This window comes from Cannabis sativa, chromosome 2 (genome assembly GCF_029168945.1).
Source record: "Cannabis sativa cultivar Pink pepper isolate KNU-18-1 chromosome 2, ASM2916894v1, whole genome shotgun sequence".
Lineage (NCBI taxonomy): Eukaryota > Viridiplantae > Streptophyta > Magnoliopsida > Rosales > Cannabaceae > Cannabis > Cannabis sativa.
Window position 1 is genome coordinate 58,403,773 of NC_083602.1, and position 22,632 is coordinate 58,426,404.

At 33.7% G+C, this 22,632-nt stretch overlaps 1 protein-coding gene and 1 non-coding gene across 2 annotated transcripts; both read right to left on the bottom strand.

The window, feature by feature from the left end:
* Positions 1-4,081: 4,081 nt before the first annotated feature.
* On the bottom strand, positions 4,082-4,188 carry LOC115721538 (small nucleolar RNA R71). The gene has a single exon (XR_004012553.2). It is a non-coding gene; the product is annotated as a small nucleolar RNA R71 (small nucleolar RNA).
* Positions 4,189-11,213: 7,025 nt separating this feature from the next.
* LOC133034400 (uncharacterized) lies at positions 11,214-12,175 on the bottom strand. Its single transcript, XM_061109481.1, has 2 exons — positions 11,767-12,175; positions 11,214-11,623 (listed from the first exon to the last, which is right to left on the bottom strand). Exons 1-2 carry the CDS (start codon positions 12,173-12,175, stop codon positions 11,214-11,216), a joined length of 819 nt encoding a protein of 272 aa, XP_060965464.1.
* Between the last annotated feature and the right edge of the window lie 10,457 nt (positions 12,176-22,632).

The following is a 22,632-nucleotide window of genomic DNA, read 5'->3' on the forward strand; positions in this document are numbered from 1 at the left end:
TAAATTCTTTTATCTTATTTTATGAAATTTTATGTTCTAATAAATAAAATTATTAATAATAATATGTAATTATATAATATAAGTTTACTATTATTATATATTATAATTATTTTTAAGTTACTATATATTATATTGATATATTAATAAATAATTATTTTTTACTTTTTTATTATTTTTTAATATAATACTAAAAAAATTAAAATAGCCGCGCGAAGAGCAGCTATATTACATAGTTGTATATGTATGTATATTGACTATGTTTGATGTGTATATTCTATTAATTTTTTTTAAGAGAATTATAATAATCTATGTATTATATGATAGTAATTTTTTAAAACTGCAAAAAAAAAATGTGGCATTTAAAAATAAATATAAAGTTATTTATAAATTAGTAAAGCGATTTAATTAATGATATAAGTTTAATAAAATGATAATATTATGACTAAAATTAAGTAAAAATAGACATTATTTAACAATGAACACTTCTCATAAAAATAGAGAGTGCAAAAAAGAATTTTCTTAGAGCACCTTCAACAGTAGCATTGTGAAGAATGTTTGATGAGGTGGAAAGCTTAGGTAGAAGATACCAATGGAGATAAGAAAATGATATTCGTGCATTGATGCCACATAATATCATTGATGTTATATTTTTTTTTTAAAATAAAAATTAAAAGAGCAATATATATAATAATTTAATAAAGAAAAAGATTTATTTATATTATTATGTATAAGATCATAATTATAGCATTCTTAAAAGATATTATACCATTGGAGTATTTTTTTTTTGAGGAAAAAACTGTTATTATAAATCAAATCATAGAGTCATTTACAATAACAGAGTTTATAGGCGGAGGAATACAATCTGACCAAAAACAATCTTCATCCACCCCGAGTGCAAATTTTGCCAAACCATGAGCGGCCGTATTAGCCGTACGTTTGACATGAGAAACATTTACATTTGGGAAAAAGGATAAAAGACTTCAAACATCCATAATAATATCATTAAAAGTAGAACAGGCTGCAGTTGGAATATATAGAGCATTTTTGACCCGTAGAGCATCTGTCTCAATTTGGAGTTGAGGGAATTGGAAATGTAAAGCATAATGCACACCATGGAAAAGAGCTAGTGCTTCCATCTCATGAGGTTCAAAACTGCCCAGTAATTTCTTGGAAAAAGCAGCAACAACCATCCACATAGAGTCTCGAAAAACAGCCCCTAGACCTCTAACTTCAGTCGACCGATCGACTGCTGCATCGATATTAAGCTTAACTACACCAGATGGCGGGGGCTTCCAGGGAACATTCAGACGGCAAGAGGCAGTGTGTGGAGCAGAATTAGTTGCCGGAGATGCACCAGAAATTTGAGGAGACTGCTGGTATTTCAATTGAGCTGATCTGAAATGCAGCATGTAATTTGTGGCAAAAAGGGACAGCTCCTTTGCAGACTTTGCCTTGTGACCATGTACCACTCGATTTCGCTCCGTCCATAATGACCATAAGTTGCATATAATCTGTTCTAGTTCAGCTTGAGAGTGAAGATTTGATAAGTGAATCAAATAATCCCCCTTATGCATTGAGGAAGCTTTAGACCAGTCAAAAGTGAAACCAGAGAATTTCCACATAGCCTTAGCAAACTTGCAACCAAAAAAAGCATGACCAACTGTTTCCCAAGCCTGACGACAAATCGAACATGTGGAATCGGTGATAATTTTCCTTTTCATCAGAGCAGTAGCTACAGGAAGGGCATCGTTGAAGACACGCCAAGCAAAGATTTTTACTTTCTGAGGCAACTGAAGTGCCCAAAAAAACTTCCACCATGAACTTTGTGACAAAGAGCTCGAACAATCATCAACATTCGCAAGAGAAGAAGCTAAATGGTAACCGGTCTGGACAGTATATATTCCTGAGGAGTGGTGATGCCAAGCTAAAATATCAGTATTCCTGAAAAAACTCAAAGGAATTGTTAGAATGCGATCGACATCCGACTGTGAGAACCATTGCTGCAGAAGGCCTATATCCCATTCTCGATTTTCTTTTATGAGATTAGAGACCACACCATTTATTGGTCCCTCATAGTGGAAAGGGAGGAAAGTTGAGTTCCCTATGATCCAAGGATCAGTAGCACATAAAACACGACACCCCTCACCTATTTTCCACCTTAAACCCGATGAGTGTTAGGCTAAAATTAGTCTAAGATTCGGGTCATATTTCGGTTAGTTTTCACTCTTTGTTTCTAGTTTTAGGGCTATATTACGCTTGATTCTTTTGTTTCAGGTCCTCGGGCATTTAAAGAAAGTATGTACAAGAATTGAGGAAAAACAGTGAAAGAATCGAGAAGAAAAACAAAAATCGGTGTTGCTGCCTATTCCCGTCGCGACGGGGAATTTGCCAGTCGCGACGGGAACTGACAGAAAGTTTCAAAAATTCGAAGTTTAACTCCCGTCGCGACGGGGGCTTTGCCAGTCGCGACGGGGACCCTTTTGACGGGATTTTTGGGCAGTTTCGTAATTTCACGAATTTTAAAGATGAGAATTGGTTTAAATAGTGAGGGTTCGTGAAAATTAGGGATGATTCAGAATTGGAACCCTAGAAACAAAGGAGGAGGCTAGAAGAGCGGCTTGTGGCGACCCGGATCAATTGCTTCAACTAGTTCTTTCTCTTCTCTTTAATTTTTCTATGTTCTTTTCTATTTCAATGTTAATTATGGATTTGATTATGGATGTTTTGAACTAAACTCCTATTTAGGGAGAATGATGAATGTTGTTTAAGTTTTTCCTAGTTAATGATTAATTGCCATTCCTCCATCTTGATTGTGAACACTATTCATATTTGTGTTTAATTTCCATGTGCAAGATTGATCACCTTTTACATGTTTTATGATCTCAATTCGAAATCTGAAAAGTGAGAATTGAGAATGCTAAAATTGGATAGTCTAGGTTTTGATGTGAAACGAAAGTATTTACATAGCCTTTGTGACATTTAGATTATTGCTTAATGCTGATTTCACGTTAGTTTAATTAAGAGATTAATTAGAGAGCATGAGATTTAGAACCTAGAAGATCTGAAAAGAGCTAGGTTAATTCATAATCTGTCATTCACTTCAAGAGAAGGATAGCATTTAGACATTAACATTGGTAACTTAACAACAGGATTCGTCTCCCTATTTTCTTATCTTGATTAATCTTCCTTTTGTTAGTTTTAATTTTCTGAATTGTTTTATTTAATTCATAAAAAGTATTCTTTTACCAGATAGAATCAATAGTATAATTTAGTAGTAATTAGTCCAATTCCCTGTGGTTCGACCTCACCTGTGTGAGTTTACTACTTGATTGCGTATACTTGCGTAGTGATTATAAATTTAGCAACAAGTTTTTGGCGCCGTTGCCGGGGAATTGTATAAAGATTGATATTACCCAAAATTATACTAACTTCTACTTTGGTATATTTTTCTCTTGCTGATTTTCTAACCTTTTTTTTCTTGCAATATTTTCTTTATCTATTTCAGGAATCCTTGTGTATGCGCCGTCAAGGACAAGCAGTCATATTACCAGTTGATCCTGAAATCGAGAAAACTTGTAGGAGAAACCGAAAGAACAAGAGGCAAGAAAGAGTTTTAGCAATTGCTGAAACAACAGAAATCATGGCTGCTAATGTGAATGCGAATGTTGTAAATAACGACAATAATGGTGGTGCCGTGGAAGACCAAGCTAATGGCCGTAGCTTGAGAGATTACATTCTCCCTACTCTGACGGGAGTGCAGTCATGTATCAGGCCACCGGCAGTGGATGCGAATAACTTTGAGATCAAACCTGCCATACTTCAAATGGTGCAGTCTTCAGTTCAGTTTGGTGGCCTCCCTTCTAAAGATCCTAATCTGCATCTCTCGAACTTCATGGAACTTTGTGAGACTTTTAAAGTCAATGGAGTTAGTGATGATGCCATTCGTTTGAGACTGTTTCCATTCTCACTTAGAGAAAGAGCCAAGAGTTGGTTAATCTCCTTGCCACCAAATTCCATAGCAACATGGACAGACTTAGCAACTAAATTTCTGTCTAAGTTCTTTCCCCCAGCAAAGTCTGCTAAGCTGCGAGGAGAGATCAACAATTTCTGTCAACAAGAGAATGAGTCTCTCTATGAGTCTTGGGAGAGGTTCAAGGACTTAATCAGAAAGTGCCCTCATCATGGTATTGAGAAGTGGATGCTGGTTCATAATTTCTATAACGGGTTGGTTGGTAACACTAGAACTCTAATAGATGCAGCAGCTGGCGGAGCCTTTATGAGAAAGAGTGCTAATGAGGCGTATGATCTATTGGAGGAGATGGCTCTAAACAACCAGCAGTGGCCAACTGAAAGGAGTCAATCTAAGAAGGTAGCTGGTGTGTTAGAGGTTGATGCCATTACAAAGCTGACAGCTCAGGTTGAGGCCTTAACAAAGCCGATCGCAAAGGCAAGCCAAACAAGCTCAAGTGGTTTGTGAGATATGTGGAGGTCCCCATCACTTTTCGAGTGTCGAGCGGATGTGGATGATTTGCCAATGGATCAAGCAAAAGCCATTGGAAACTATTCCCAAAACAATAATTATGGGCACAACCAACGGGGGTTCTACCAACGGAGAAACCAAATTTCAACAAAACCAACAACAACTGCAACAACAAAGTTCTAGTGGAGGCTCCACTATCCAAGCTGATTTATTGCTCCAATTCATGATGGAAACTAGAGCCTCTATTAAAACTCTAGAAACTAAAATGGAACAATTGGCTACTCAAGTGGAAAAACAAGCTCAAGGAAATTCGCCTAGCACTAATGATGCAAAAGGAAGAGAACAATGTAAAGCAATTTCCTTAAGGAGTGGAAAGAAATATGATGGGCATGAGATGATACAACCAGTGGATGAAGAGATTAAAGATCAAACGGCACCAACTCAAGCATCATCGGATAAGAAGATTACCGATAGTCCGGCACCACCACAACAAGTCTCCACCAATCAATATTGATCATCATGTGAAAATACCCTATCCTCAAAGACTCCGAAAGACCAATCTAGACAAGCAGTTCACAAAATTTCTAGAGGTCTTCAAAAGATTACACATCAACATTCCTTTTGCCGAAGCCTTGGAACAAATGCCCCGTTATGTGAAGTTCATGAAGGAGATATTGTCTAAGAAGAGAAAATTGGAGGACTATGAAACAGTGGCATTAACTGAGGAGTGTAGCGCCATTTTGCAAAAGAAACTACCGCCCAAGCTTAAAGATCCGGGTAGTTTCAATATTCCATGCTCTATAGGGGGTTCGGTGGAAACTAAAGCTCTATGTGATCTGGGAGCAAGCAGTAATCTAATGCCCTTGTCCTTCAAAAGGCTAGGATTGGGAAAAGCAAAGCCCACAACGGTGACTTTACAACTAGCGGATCGTTCTTTGACTCATCCTCGTGGGATAATTGAAGATGTGCTTGGTGAAGGTTGGTAAGTTTATCTTCCCCGCCGATTTCCTAATTCTTGATATGGAGGAAGATTCAACTATTCCCATTATTTTGGGAAGACCATTCTTAGCCACAGGCCGAGCATTAATAGATGTTCAAAAGGGAGAGTTAAAGTTGAGAGTGCAAGATGAAGAGGTCAATTTTAATGTTTTTGCCCCAACCGACATTCCTACCTGTTGCAAGATTGAGATGGTGGAGGGTTCTTTTGTTAAAGCTGATAAGAAGAAAGCAAAGCCTAAAGAGCGACTTCGAACGATTCGGCGTCATTGGAAAAGATTGATGTGTGGTAGTTCTGAAGGTGAGCTTACTCTTGTGCGAAACTCTGAAATCAACACGATTGGTGGTAAATTTTCTTCATTTAGTACGAGGGCTCTTTTGGATGAAAAGGGTCCGCCCAACCCCTTCTGATGGGGGTTCAGGTAAGTCCTTCTCACCTTGAGTATAATAGTACATTGGGGACAATGTCATATTTAGTTTGGGGGGAGAGACTTAAAATCTTTAATTTCTGCATTTTAATTTTCTGTTTTAGTTTTTCTGTTTTAGTTAAGGAATGAGAGACTTAAAATTTTTAAATTCTGCACTTTAATTTCTGCATTTTAATTTTCTGTTTTAGTTAAGGAATGACAATAAGCTTGACGATAGTTGTATACTGCTGATTAGTGTGATGTGTTCTGAAATTGTAAAATAACTGTGTGCTTGATTCTGTTAACTCTTTGGATTAGTTTGGATGCTTAGAAACCTGTGTTTATCTGAAAAAAATATTCAATCTGTGAAATATGTTATAATTGTTTTACTATGGTTTGTGGTAAGATTGACAGGATAGCTTAGAACTTGCATGTTTATTCTTTTGAGACGAAATCCTTGATAGTGTTCAATTGGAATATGATTTAGGCATTTGTTGGATAGTTTGAGCCTTTCAAGCCTACCGTAATAAGATGTATCCATAGTTAACCTTTTGAGCCTAAACCTATTATGTTTTTCACCCATCGATTTAAAAAAATTACAACCACACTATTAATTTTTCTTCACCATGTTATCCATGATATCATAAGTGACATAATTAGTTTGGGGGAGGAGAAACATGTAGTGTGAGGAAATAGTGAGAGGGAGAAAAACTTGTAAGATTGAGAAGAAAAAAATTGTGTAATTCAAGGTCACTGAAAAAAAAATGAAATATGATGAAAAAAAAAAACACAATCAAAAGTAAAAATATGTGTGGAAAAAAAAAATTTCAGTGATGTTGAAAAATAATAGAGACGTCTTCTATCAATCTTGGTAAATTTTGGAATATTATGGGATCTTAGAAAAAGAAAAGTAAGAAGCTTGTGGGTTCTGTTTGAGTGCTTATGATATCTTGAGCCAAAATTGACTTTTGCCTATCCCTGAATATCTGAGCCATATTATCTAAGCCTTGAAAAGACCTAATGATTCCAAAGAATACTGTCAACATTAGTGGAGAAAGGTAAGCATGCAAGCTTATGAGTTATCGGGCTGTGGAACTGTTGGAAAGAGTAAAGCTTTTATAACAATGTTTCACATTTGAATAAAGTTTTGCAGTTGTACATAGTGTTATAAACCGAGCATCTAAATTAATTGTTAGAGTTGGTAGAATTGAAATTCTAGTTTGAGCAATAGAAGAGAACAACACATGAGGCAGTAGTATTATGATTATCTGATAGCGTAGTTAGTAGTTAGTAGCATTCATCTTACTCGAGGGCGAGTAAGAATCTAGTTTGGGGGAATTTGTTAGGCTAAAATTAGTCTAAGATTCGGGTCATATTTCGGTTAGTTTTCACTCTTTGTTTCTAGTTTTAGGGCTATATTACGCTTGATTCTTTTGTTTCAGGTCCTCGGGCATTTAAAGAAAGTATGTACAAGAATTGAGGAAAAACGGTGAAAGAATCGAGAAGAAAAACAAAAATCGGTGTTGCTGCCTATTCCCGTCGCGACGGGGAATTTGCCAATCGCGACGGGAACTGACAGAAAGTTTCAAAAATTCGAAGTTTAACTCCCGTCGCGACGGGGGCTTTGCCAGTCGCGATGGGGACCCTTTTGACGGGATTTTTGGGTAGTTTCGTAATTTCACAAATTTTAAAGATGAGAATTGGTTTAAATAGTGAGGGTTCGTGAAAATTAGGGATGATTCAGAATTGGAACCCTAGAAACAAAGGAGGAGGCTAGAAGAGCGGCTTGTGGCGACCCGGATCAATTGCTTCAACTAGTTCTTTCTCTTCTCTTTAATTTTTCTATGTTCTTTTCTATTTCAATGTTAATTATGGATTTGATTATGGATGTTTTGAACTAAACTCCTATTTAGGGAGAATGATGAATGTTGTTTAAGTTTTTCCTAGTTAATGATTAATTGTCATTCCTCCATCTTGATTGTGAACACTATTCATATTTGTGTTTAATTTCCATGTGCAAGATTGATCACCTTTTACATGTTTTATGATCTCAATTCGAAATCTGAAAAGTGAGAATTGAGAATGCTAAAATTTGATAGTCTAGGTTTTGATGTGAAACGAAAGTATTTACATAGCCTTTGTGACATTTAGATTATTGCTTAATGCTGATTTCATGTTAGTTTAATTAAGAGATTAATTAGAGAGCATGAGATTTAGAACCTAGAAGATCTGAAAAGAGCTAGGTTAATTCATAATCTGTCATTCACTTCAAGAGAATGATAGCATTTAGACATTAACATTGGTAACTTAACAACAGGATTCGTCTCCCTATTTTCTTATCTTGATTAATCTTCCTTTTGTTAGTTTTAATTTTCTGAATTGTTTTATTTAATTCATAAAAAGTATTCTTTTACCAGATAGAATCAATAGTATAATTTAGTAGTAATTAGTCCAATTCCCTGTGGTTCGACCTCACCTGTGTGAGTTTACTACTTGATTGCGTATACTTGCGTAGTGATTATAAATTTAGCAACAATGAGAGAAGTTGCTTGCCCCAATGGATACCTTGCCAAGTGAGAGATGGGGAGTGTCCAAGATTGGCTTCAAGAAAAGAGTTTTGAGAATAGTAATGACTTTTGAGAAGCTTTGCAAGGAGTGTATCAGGATAGGCATGGAGTCTCCAAGCTTATTTTGCAAGAAGAGCTTGATTGAAGTGTACAAAAGAACGAAAACCCATACCACCGCTATCCTTCCTTTGGCATAAAAGTTTCCATGAGCGCCAAAGAATTTTGGAACCATTCTCATTCATTCCCCACCAAAAATTTGCCATCATAGACTTAACTTGGTTGCAAAAATACATAGGCAAGCGAAAACAACTCATAGCATACGTAGGAATGGATTGGACTACCGCTTTGAGAAGAACTTCCCGACCTCCAGCTGAGAAAATCTTCTCATTCCATGTATGCATAAGCCTCCATATTTTTTCCTTAATACCGCTGAACATCTCCTTTTTATCTCTGCCCGAGTATGATGGTAGCCCCAAATACTTTTCATGGCATTCACAAAGGGGCATAGACAAAGTCCTATGGAAAAAAACTTGAGCAGCAAGAGTAGTATTGGGTGAGAAAGACATAACTGATTTCTCTGGGTTGAGGACTTGACCTGAGGCACGATGGTAAAGATCTAAGACACGCTTGATAGCAAGGCAAGAACTTTCAGTAGCTTGACAAAAAAGGAGGCTGTCATCTGCGAAAAGTAGGTGTGATATTGGTGGAGCTTGCCTGGTGAGTTTAAAGCCTTGGAGATGTCCCTCGGATTGTTCATGATGAAGTAAGCGTGATAACCCTTCCGAACAAATGAGAAAGAGATATGGGACAGCGGGCATCCTTGCCGAAGACCCCTTGAAGGAGTAAGAGAGCCCGTGACTTCACCGTTCAGCAGAAACGTGAAAGTGTTAGTGGTAAGACAACCCATAATCAAATCAATCCATTTGGTAGAGAAACCCATTTTTTTCATGACCTCCTTGATGAAACGCCATTCTACTCGATCAAAAGCCTTACTCTTATCGAGCTTTAAAGTAGCAACACCACAACGACCTGCTGTTTTATTTTTGATGGCATGGACAAGTTCAAAGGCCACAAGAATGTTGTCCGTGATCAACCGGTTGGGTAAGAAAGCACTTTGCATTTCAGATATAACAATAGGGAGGACATTCTTAAAGCGACCAACAAGGACTTTAGTTACAAGCTTTGAGATGACATTGCAAAGACTGATCGGTCGATAGTCTTGAACCCTTTGAGGATTTTTAATCTTTGATATGAGGGTTATAATTGTCTTATTCAAACTTGTTGGATCAGCACCATCATTGAGGACACTTAGGACTGCATTTGTGACTGCTTCACCCACAACAGACCAATTTTATTCGTAAAACATGGAGGACATTCCATCAATACCAGGACTCTTATCAGGTGCCATTGAATGTAAAGCACTTTCAACTTCAGCAGCACGAAACGGCTTGGTGAGCTCATCATTCATGTCATCAGTGACCATGTTTGGAATTGCATTCAAAGTTTGAGAAAGGGCTTCTTCATCAATGGTATCCGCACTGAAAATGGAGGCAAAATAATCATGTATTGCGGCTGCTATAGCAGTTTTGGAGTGAACCCGATCCCCTGCTTCAGTAAGAAGGGATTTGATCTTGTTATTTGACTTTCTTGTAGAGGCTTTAGCATGAAAAAATTTTGTGTTGCGATCACCCGAATTAAGCCAATCTACTCTTGAACGTTGCTGCCAGTAAATTTCTTCTTGCTCCAAAAGATCGTCAAGAATAGCTTCAGTGCGTTGTAGTTCATTCATAGTATCTTGAGATCGATGATTGAGGTTGCTTAGAGCAGTGACACGGGCTTGAGAAGCAGCTATGTTCTTCTTCATACTGCCATATTTGTGCTGGTGCCATTTTTGTAAAGAAGTGGCACATGAATCCAGATTTAGTAACACAGTTTGTATCGGGTCAGCATGTGAGTGAGAATTCCAGGAATTTATGATCAAATCTTTGCATTCGGGATCAGAAAGCCACAATTTTTCGAACCTGAACCGGCTTCTTCTTTTTTCTTGCTGAACCGTGCTATCCATAGGGGTAATAGTTGCAGAAATGGCTCTATGATCCGAGCTGTAGTAGTCATGGTGCTGCACAGTTGGGATACTAAAAGTAGACCCCCAAAGAGAGTTAACAAAGCACCAATCCAACCTTTCTTTGATGGTATTGGTGGCTAAGTGATTTTTGATCCAAGTGAATGGTTCCCCTTCAAAGGGAGTCTCATGGAGTGAGCAGTGATCAAGGACTTTACGAAATGTCTCCATTTGCGACTCATTGCGGAGACCACCCCCAGATTTGTTGGCATTAGAAATTATCTCATTAAAGTCCCCAATTGCAAGCAATGGGAGGTTTGGAGCTACATCAGCCAGCCTTTTAAGAAGAGTCCAGGAAGCATCTTTATTATGGCTGTGAGGTGAACCATAAAATGCAGTAAAATGAAGACAAGGTTCAATGCCACTTCTGATATAGCAATCGAAAAAAGTGTGTCCATAAGTTAGAAGAGTGACATCAATACCATCATGCCAAAGGAGCATTAAACCGCCACTCATACCAACTCTAGGAGACTCAAGGCCATTATTAAAACGTAAAGACTGCCGAAAACAGGAAATAAAATTCCTAGGAAGCTTTGTTTCCATGAGAAACAAAACATGGGGCGATTGTTGAGTAACAAGCAATCGTAGGTGTCTGAATGCGTTCGGGTTCCCCAAACCCCGCGCATTCCAACTTAAAATTTTCATGATGAATGGCGAGGTTGCGAAGCAACCGTCGCCGGACAGTCAAAAGAATCAATAGAATCCTCGTCTAAAGAAACCATAGATTCAAGGACAACTTCAAAGGTGGAGTGGGAAGCCGATTGACCCCCAATACCACGCCAGCGCTTAAGGATTTTCCTCATGGAGATAGCATCACATTGTCTCTTTATGGTAGGGGCAGGAGGAGTGTTTTCTTTCCCACTTGCATCAGCAGTAATGCCATGGGAAAAAGCTGAGGTTATGGTGGCAGTAGTAGTGAGTGAGGAAAAGGTTGGATTCATGGGTGAAGGTGAGCATGGCCATGGTTTGGGTGAGGGAATTGGGAGTGTAGTAGGTGTGGATGGTGGATAAGTAGCAAAAATATTTGGAGAAGAACCAATAGCACCCGTATCTGGTATAAAGATATGGAAAAATCAGCCACTATATTGGAAGGATGAGGGTGTTGATTGTTGGAACTTGCGGATGGCGTAGAATGGCCTGAGTAAAAAGAAGTGTTTATTTTTGGATCAAAGGGAGCCCCGAGTATGTTCTTGCCTTTGTTTAAAGGCAAAGGTGAACCGTGTGTTATAGAAGAGGAGATTGGTTGGGTTATGGAAGAGTTGGTAGGAGTTGGGAAAGAGGAAGATGTTTGGTCAACTGTGTGTGTAAGGCAGGGCTGTGAAGATGTTGAGATTGTGGGCAGGGTGATGGTTGTGAGGGGGCTAGTGGAGATTGCAAGGGTGGAGGGGCCTTCATTGACATGCAGCGACCTAGGATGAGGCTTATTGCTGGTGTGTAGTTGTGGAACAGCAGAGGAAAGTGATTGGTGAGCCAACCGTGTCAAAAGAGGCCAAGCATTGGTCTTAGAAAAATCCGTACAGTAGCGATCATAGCCATTCGTTGGGAGTCTTGCACCCTTAAGCCAAGGCCCATAAGGGAGGTCATCATCATTTCTATTATCCATTCTTTCCATAAATTTGGGACAATGTTCAAAGGGGTGTCCAAGGATGCCACATTCAAAGCAAAACTCAGGCAAGCACTCGTATCAGTAATCAATCCAAAACTCATCCTTAATAGATGGCAATCAGATCATTTGACCACGCGGAAGTGGCCTAGTGACACATATTTTAACCCGGACCCTAAGAAAAGGCCCCCAACCTTCATTTGTGGAGTCCTCAAAAACTTCCATGAATTGCCCGATGGTGTTTCCAAGTGCTTCAGCAAGCGCTGTGGTTTTGTTGAGGAAAGGTAGCCTATAGATTTGAACCCAGAAATGAGTGAAAATCAAATCCTCCGTTGAGACATTTTGCAGAACATCTGGCATGAGTAAAACGATTAAGTGGTTCTGAAAATGCCAAGGCTCCTTTGTAAGGACTCTTCTTCTATCTCCTTCACACCCACAAGAGACATGAAACATATCAGTTTTGAATTCAGTAATGGTTACAGGAAACCGACCTCTCCAATGGCCAGGCATTTGATCGAAAAAACCTGGTATGTAAATTGGCTTTGAGGAAATAACACGGGCTATGAGGGAGAAAGGTGAGGTATTAGGGGTGGAAACCGAAGTTAAGGAGATAATGTTTCTCTCCTCATCAGTAAGGGATAGGGTGGATTGTAGTGAATCAGTAAAGTGGTCCATTGCAACAATAGTATTGCAATCGGGGGCAGAGAAAAGAACCAGAAAAAACCTGGAACAAGGGAGGAGCAAGGCGGAAGAGGGAGGAGGGAAAAGGCGGGAGCAGTTAAGAAAACTTAGGATTCAAAAGTAAAGGGAAAAATCAGATGGAAAAACAGTTGAAAGGGAAAAAAAATAATTAAAAATACAACCATTGGAGTATTTTTAAAAATGAAGGTGTTAAAATGATGTGAAAAAAAAAAGATAAAATAAAATATTATATTTTTAGATGATGTGGAGATATATAACAGTTTTAAAAAATACTACTATTGAAGATGTTCTTAGCACTATTATTTTTTTTTGAATAAGAAAATATTTTAATCAATCCTAATTTAAATATGCTCCATTCAAGATCACAATATTACAGTGTAATTACTCAATTAGAACCAACTATTAAATATCTTATAAATAAAATATTTTTCAAATTCTCCACCTTAAAAAATCCCGCATATACTATGACTAGCAGATCTTAAAACCAAAGGACAGAGCTCCGCGTTATGATTGTGCCAAATTTGAGGGTTGAGGATGATGGAGTTAGCGTGGTAAGCCAAGAAGACATCATTTCCGAAACAGGAGTAGTTGGTCCATCTACGCTATCATATATCGTTGTCTATTATTATTGTTGTTGTTGTTGTTAATTAGTGCTTATATATATCAAACATAATGGCCCATTTTACTTTCTTTCCTATGTTCGTGATTCATTCATGGGGTATGATGGGACTGGCTTCAGAAGGTAAGTTAGGATAAAACCCCAAAAAAATCTCATTAGAGAGAGAGAGTAATTAAAGACGTACAATATTGTTGTTGTTCATGATATCATTCAATTCAATGGAGTGGGGTTCATTCGGTTATTTGTTATTTACTTTCTCTCTAAACGTATTGTCGTTTAACCCTTCCATACTCTTATGTTTCCATCTTAAAATGCATATACATCCATAAATGTATGTTCTCACGTACCTTATAAACCACCTCATTTATGATAAAGGATCCAATCGAAGCGTTTAGTTTTTTTTTTTTTTCTCTTTCAGCTTATTCATTATTAATTTTTATATAATTTTTGTTTTTGTTTTTTCTTTTTAGAGTTGGCAGGTAAATCTCAACCTTTATATATATAAACTAGGTAATATAAATGTTATTAGTGTGGTAGTTTTAAATATGTATTTTTGTGAGTTGCTGTAAATATTTTATTTTTTTTAATTATTCACTAATTATATTTTTTAAGTTATTATTAATAATAAATAAAATATTTTTAAAATTTAAAATGATAATATAAAAATTTAAATTTAAAATTTTAAAATATTTATTATGAAATCACTTAAATATATTTGGAATAAATTGATACATATCTCTTTTTATTATGCATTCACCAAAATAGCTGCAAAATAAATTTAATTGAAATATAACTATGTTATTTACCTAATAAAACATGTTATTTATCTAATAAAATATGTCGTTTATTGTATTTTAGACATGTTGTTTATCTAATAAGGCTTGTCTTACCTTATTTTAAGGTAGTAATTTTTGTTTATCTTATTTAAGACATGTCCTTTACTTTATTTAAGACATGTTATTTACCTTATTTTAAGCATGTTATGTACCTTATTTTAAGGCTTGTTTACCTAATAAAGCATGTTGTTTACCTTATTATAGAGTGGTAATTTTGCTTACCTTATTTAAGACATGTCATTTTTACATTATTTAAGGCATGTCGTTTACCTTATTTTAGGTATGTTGTGTTATATTATTTAATATAATAATATGTAGATTAAAATGTGGTAATATATGTTATAATATATATTAAGTATTTGGTAAATAAATTGTGTAACATATGATTTATTTAACCTAATAAAATTGTAACCTACACTTTGTAACATGGAGAGGAGTTACAAAATTAATTGCTTTTGTAACTTCTTTTGGTTGATCATATTTTTGTATAATAAAAGAGATGTTACACAAAATTGATGGTAGGATTCAAAATATTATGAAATATAGTTGTTACAATTATATTAAGGCTCATTATATGAGAATAATGAGATGGTGTGTTTGAATTCTAAGTGTGATCACCTAAACACTATATACAGGAGTCTGATGTGTTCATTTGGATGAGAAGTTTTCTATCAAGAAAACACATTGCTAGAAAATCCTAAGGCTTGATAATTCCCAATGCTATATCCTAGAGAGTTCCCTTAGTGCTTAGAGATAGCGGGAAATAAGCTTTTAGACAAAGGTGCAATACCTTGTTCAAGCCTTGTATTATATTGCAATAGAGTTGTAATACATCTTATTTTTGTAACGCCCTAACACTAAGGCATGCTACAGTGCTTTTTCAATTACAGTACTATCTTTGTTAATCAAAGATTTGTCTCAAAAAACGTGTCAAATTAAAACTTTTATAATAAATATTAAAATTTATAATTTACATAGTCATTTGGGATTCCGTTTCTAAACTTTTATACAAAACATGCCAAAATACAATATCCAGGTCGCACATCGACTACAAAATATAACCCCAGATGTCCCGAGACCGAACACTCAAGGTCACGCTGCCACGACATGTACAATCTTATCTCAGCCAGGCTCACTCCTGTTCAGCTTTTGCCTTTCCTTTTCCTACACATAGAAGCAGAATTGTGAGTCGACAGACTCATTAAGAAAAACATATAACATATCATATAATACCGACTTGTATCTAGGTGCACATACACCTATTTACAAGGCTTAACAGATGAGTAAGAATGTTCCATACTAGGGTACAACCACTATACCACATACACTACGTACCTTGTTGTACGAGTGTTGGTAGGATTTGTTTCGTACCCCGAGTACCACTGAGTGATATACTGCAGACACCCTGCACTTTCCCGTACTAGTGCTGGTATCACTGTATTGTACTCTCAAACAATATTCACTATACCAAGGCATTCTGTACCATAACTGTACAAGTGTTGGTAGTGCAACTAACATTTAAGCATGCATATACACTTAACACATATATACACTCAGATATTCATATTACACATTATACACAGTTCTTACCTTCTTTCCAGATTCAAGTGTGCTGTCCGACTTGAACGGAAAGTGTCGTGTTAGATGGATGCCCTAATCACATAATGAAGCCGGGTGAATCACATGATGAAAACCTTAATCCGGGAAACCTGAACCCACCACTCTAGGTTCTGTTATACTCTTTAGGGATAACACTAACTCAGAAAATAGAGAAACACCCAACAACGACACAGAAATGGACAAGAATTGAGAAAATAGCTAGCTTATTCGGGGATCCTGCCAAAATCGGCTAGCCAGTTTTACAGGCCTGGCAAATCGGCTAGCCGGTTTGCACTAGGTTTCCCCAAACGAGCCCCAACTTGCTCAAAACTCATCCAAGTGCTTCCATACTTTCCAGAACACCTAAACAATGCATATACAACATATTCCAACCAGAAAATCACAAAAAAACTTAGTGAATCAAATTATGCCATTAAAGACCTAAACTTAGGTTTCTAAATTCAAACTTGCATAAATCCAATCTCAACACAACCAAATCAGCTACTAGAAGCTAGAATCAACTCAAATTAACTTTAAAATTCGAATTGCAACTTAACCTAACCGTAATAGCCACCAATACCAAAAATCTCATACTCAACCAACCTTAAAATTCAAGAACAAAGGAATAGTGTTACAAGGGCTTACCTTGGCTTGATTCTCTCTAGATTTCTTGCTGAAAACACCAAGAATTTGCAGCAATCTCCCTTACTCTAGCAGGTTTCGAAAAGAGAGGGAAGGAAAGAGAGAGCTTTTCTATTTTTTTGGTTTTCCTCTAATTTTCTTTAGTTGGATAAAGGTTAGGAAAATCAATTTTCCTTGCTGAAATTAACTTTGCTAGGTGTCATATAATTAGGCAGCCACCTAACTCTCCCCTTTAACAAATGACTAAAATGCCCTTTAACTTAAAACTAGGATATTTTGAAGATTAGGGGTAAAATGGTCAAATTCCATAACTCCGCTCAACTTCGATATTGTATTTACTCTAAAAATATTTCCCACTAAGAAATAAGGTTCTAAACTTACCCATGTGATTAAAACTAGCCATCTATCGCATTTTCCGTTGTCGCCGAGCAAAAATTACAAAAATAACATAATTCACATATAAGTCAAATAATACCTCTAGAGTTTAATAAAATCTCCGAAATTGAGAAATTATAACTCTAATGTCCATTTCTAATAATGGGACCCACAGATAACTAAATTCATAAATAATTCTAAAAATATCAGAAATTAGTGCTAATTACCTTTACTAATCCAAATTACTAAAGCGGTCATTACAATTTTCTTCCATTGTAATAATATCTCTAAAAATCAAAAGTTTATTTCTTTTCAATGGAAAATGAGATGAATCAAGATTTTGAGAATACAAGGATAAGAGATTTTGTGTGAAAACTATTCATGGGTGAGCATGGTGGTGTATATTATGTGTTTTACTATTTTAAATAATAGTAATATATGTATTAACATATTTTTTTTTGTTGAGATAGGAAAGTTTTATATGTTAATATATAAAGAATTATATCTATGATATATATGTATATGTGTCATATATATGTGATCATGAATTTATATCATATTGTTATGTATAGTGATATAGAATATGATATTTAAATTTATAACATGTTTATATGTATATATTTGAGATATATAATATATAACATATGAATATGAGTTATGTGTATTGTATATATGATGAGATATAATATAATATACATATATGTTGTGAGATTAAATATGTAGAAATAATTATTTTCTATTCTATGTATTTATATGTAACATGCATATATAGTATATATTATATAGCATTCATGCATATTAAAGTGTAAATAAATGTTATATATGTGTGAGGTATGTAGCATATATAATTGTGTAATTAATATATGGGTATGCTCTTAATGGGTATTACCCATGTATGGGTATTTTATTCTTGACCATTGGATTAAATATCTAATGGTTGATATTTATAATCATTAATTAAATATTAAAAAATTAATATTTCCTATTTTGTTATTCTCTATATTCCTAAAATAAATAAAACTATTAATAAAAATAAAAAATTTATAAATAGAATTGTTATTTAAAAAATAAAACACACTAAAAAAATTAACAAACTATTTTTTTTAATAAAAATCATTTTAAAGATTAAAAAGAAAAAAAGTGTATATTTATTTTTTTATAAAAAATTTCTTCAAACTAGAATTCTAAATTACATTACTGAAAATAAAAAAATAATAATTTTAAGCTTTAAACTGTAATACACATAAAATGTATAAGATTTTTTTTTAAACCTAAAATCTTTAATTTTATAATAATTAACAATTATTTATATGTTTTTATTTTTTTTAAAATACTTGAGTTTACCAAATCTATAAGAACAAAACCAATGAAGAAAATTTTAACTAAAAAAAAAATGAAGGAAAAAAAAAAAGTGTCATAAACATTATTGAATAATGGCAATTGCCAACACAAGAATTTAAACACAAAAAATTATATTTGACCCCTAGACAAGATTATCATCTTCCAATCCTAAAAATATAAATAATGAACAACACCTCATTAGTTATTCTAGGAGAATGATTCATGGTAATATTAAAAAAATCATTGGATGGTAATAATATTTTTCTAACAATGATAGCCTAAGTAAGAACTCAGAAGTATTGTAGCGTTTAATTTTTAAGAATATGAATAATATTAAGACAATTGGATTCCACAATCAAGCTCCTATTCTTCTAATAAAAAAAACACATTAATATACATGTAAATGATTTTTAGTTTTACAATAATAAATTATTAATAAACTCATAATTTCATAAAATAATAAAGTAGTAATTTTAATTAATTTTTAAAAATAATTTATAATTTTTTTTTCAAATTATTAGTTGTAATTATTATTTCCAATTTTATAAAAAATAAATATAATTTTTTTTTTTTTTTTAAAAAAATAATTTTTAGAAACTTGCCATAAAAAGGTTATTAGATTATTACCTTATTAATTTTTTTTAGTTCCCATCAATGGGTATTACCCATTAAGAAGTGTTCCATTAATATATATATTATGTGGGTGACTATTTAATAGTTACATTTTTATTGTAACCATATGGTTACATTTTTCTTTAACCTGTAATAGCAGGTTACCAATAGGTAAACTTTCTTTTTTAGATTTAGTTAATTATAATTAACTATTTTCTTAAAATAATTAATTAAATAGACATTCCTTTTTTAGAATTATTTAATTATAATTAACTATTTTCTTAAAATAATTAATTAAATATTTAACAAGACCTCTTTTAGCAATTAATATTTATATTTAAATCCTTACTTGAATTATTTTAATAATTAAGCCATTTAATTATAATATTTACAATAAAATTTATTTTTTTACAAAAATTAAACTTCTTTTGACACAAATTAAAATTCTCTTCTTATAATAAATTTTTAAATAATTAATTATTTTTAAATTATATTTAATTATTTTGTTACAATTATATGAACTAAGTATGAGGCCTCAAGCTAATCAATCGATAACAAGTGCAGCCATTTTTTTTCTAAAAAATCCTTCAACTTATTTCATTTTTTACTTTTTAAATATTTAAATAAAAAATTAAATAATTAAGTGTAATAATTTAAAATTAAGATTACAAGAATAATAAAATTTAAATTATGAAATTATATGTGTATAATTTTAAATTATAAAAAGTTTTGCTATAAAATTCTAAATAATTTAACTATAAAAAAATAAATTGCTAAAAGATCCTTATATAGTAATAAATTGCAAAAAATTAATTAATAATTATAAATAATTTAATTTTAAAATATAATTAATCTTAATTAAAGTTTTATAAGGAAATAAATGATTAGGTTACTTTCAGGTTACAAGTTATTTATAATTTATTTTTATTTAATTTCCAAATTAATCACAACCATTTAATAGTAATCCAATGGCTTAAAAAAATGTAACCATGATGGTTACAATAAAAATGTAACCATTGAAACCTCTTCCATATTATGTGTATATGATATATGATATTTACATGTGTATATAGTTATATGTATATGAGATATATAACATATATGTTTATATAATTAATATTATGTATATTACATACATATTATATTAATTGGCATGAAATTATTATTTGAGAGTTATAATTCATGTATGAGAGTTATATATTAATTTTGTACATTAATATACAAATTATATAATATATATGATAATAATATTGATAGTAATATAATAGTATTTATTACTATTGATGTGAAGATTATTATCATATATATTGTGAATAAAGAGAATTTGAAATTCTTTTTTCAATAGTAATTTTGAGAAAAGAAATTGTAACTTGTGAGAAGTTACATTATTTGAGAATTTAAAGTGATTAATATCTCATTTTATGAGATAAGAAAAATGAACTATGAGAGTTACACTTATGAGAATTGTCTTGTCATAGCAAGAACAAATGGATCAAAAGTGGATCAAAACTTGTGAAATGAGCGATAAAGTGGAAGAGCAATTTTGGACTCAAAGTAAATGAATCAATGTGGATTCAAAAATTATGAAAAGATAACAAAATTAGAGAAACAATTTTGAATCTTAAATAATCAAAGTGGTGAACAAAATTGATGAGAATTTTGTTAAATTTTGTGTAATATTTGGGTTAATCTCATTAAGAATACTCTATTCAAGAATAACCTCTAATTTATTATAAAAAAATCAAGTCCCAATTTGGGCCAGTTATAAATAAGAATAACCTCTAAATTGTAATTAGTTATACATTTTTCTAAGTCCCGTCTTACCAAAGTATACCTCTATATAAGAATAATTACCTCTTAATAAAATATATACATGTATTTTATAAATTTATTTATATAAAATTAATAATTTTATTTTAAATTATAATATTATATTTACTCTAAAATATTTCTATTATGATATAATATTAATGATTATTTATTGTTATTATTGTAACATTGATATTTTTTGGTTTTTTAATTTTTTTTTTCTAGCGTAACTCTATTTAGTTATAACCTCTCAATTAGAATATAATTTACTTAGTCCCAAGTGTATTCTTGGATAGAGGTTCTACTGTAACTTCAAAATAATGAATAAAAATAATCACATTATTTTGTACGTGGTGATGTGAGTTTAATATTTTAGTTTTGTTGAGAAAACTAAAAATATCAAATGGTATTTTTAAAGTGACTTTAAAGAGTCATTTCAAGAGAAATACATACAAAAAATGTGAAAATGCGTTGAGATATTGTTGATTAATTTATTTGATTTTAAATTTAAATTCTAAATCAAGTTTGGCTATGTGCATATGTGAAATGTTGACATATTTGGTGTCAAATTTTGGTGAAGATAATTTCAAGAAGGAAATTAAATTTAAGAGAAGTTATAGGGACAAAGCGGTCTTCTATAAATTAAAATCAAAGCATTATCTTGATAGTGAAATGTGAAAGTGTGGGGTGATACTCTAATGTGAAAAGCTTAAGACATGCTTGTTGTCTTAAAATGAAGTGTAATCTAGACATGTTTGGTGTCTAAATTAGTGTTTAATTTTGATTGGTATCAAAATTATTGAGAATTTGAGTTGTGTGAAAAATTAATCTTTTATGATTGAATTTTCAAAGCTTAAGTACTTAAGGAGAAAAGTGGTCACAAAGTGAACACTATATTTTTGTGATAGTCAGTAGTCCCGTGATCCGTAAGGGGAAATACCGGGTAAGCTATGCAACCCCACACTGCCTGGGGAAGGTCAAGTGGGATGATTCTGAGACTGTGTAGGTATGAGACTACACAGTTGAAGAGAGCTTGAATAGATTGATTGGTACTACCTATATCAACATGGTGCATCTTATTTTACGGTAGCCCATCACGAAAGAACTCCACGGTTAAGCGTGCTTGGCTTGGGGTAATTTTAGGATGAGTGACCTCCTGCGAAGTTTTCTCAAGTGTGTGAGTGAGGACAAAGTACGTTGGAAACACTCATGTTGGTCTATAGGGCCAGTCATCAGTCCATGAAGCAACTAGAGTGACGTACTCGTGTATAAGAGTCATTATTTCGTGGGTGTAAGGGCCCAATGGAGGCTTGAAGCGGGGACGTTACAAATGGTATCAGAGCCTTGACTCAATCGAAAGTGTGGTCGACGAGGACGTCAGACTCCATAGGGAGGGTGATTGTGACAATCAGTAGTCCCGTGATCCGTAAAGGGAAATACCGGGCAAGCTGTGCAAGCCCACACCGCCTGGGAAGGTCAAGTGGGATGATTCTGAGACTGTGTAGGTATAGGACTACACAGTTGAAGAGGGCTTAAATAGATTGATTGGTACTACCTATATCAACAAGGTGCATCTTGTTTTACGGCAGCCCATCACGAAAAAACTCCACGGTTAAGCGTGCTTGGCCTGGGGCAATTTTAGGATGGGTGATCTCTTGGAAAGTTTTCTCAGGAAGTGTGTGAGTGAGGACAAAGCACGCTGGAAACACTCGTGTTAGTCTGTAGGGCCAGTCATCAGTCCATGAAGCAGCCATAGTGACATACTCGTGTATAAGAGCCATTATTTCGTGGGTGTAAGGGCCCAATAGAGGCTTGAAGCGAGGACGTTACAATTTTGGCATGCATGATTCACATGGAATCAATAGTGAGAGGTTATAACAACTCGCTTAATCTTTGTACAAGATTAAAGCATGAATTTTCGA

What these genes read in the sequence shown, in the direction of transcription:
- LOC133034400 (XM_061109481.1), bottom strand. Translation starts at nt 12,175, where the DNA reads ATGGATAATAGAAATGATGATGACCTCCCTTATGGGCCTTGGCTTAAG. An exon ending in ACCTTTGCCTTTAAACAAAG is followed by an intron (nt 11,624 to 11,766) that starts GCAAGAACATAC and finishes TCTTTATACCAG; the next exon opens with ATACGGGTGCTATTGGTTCT.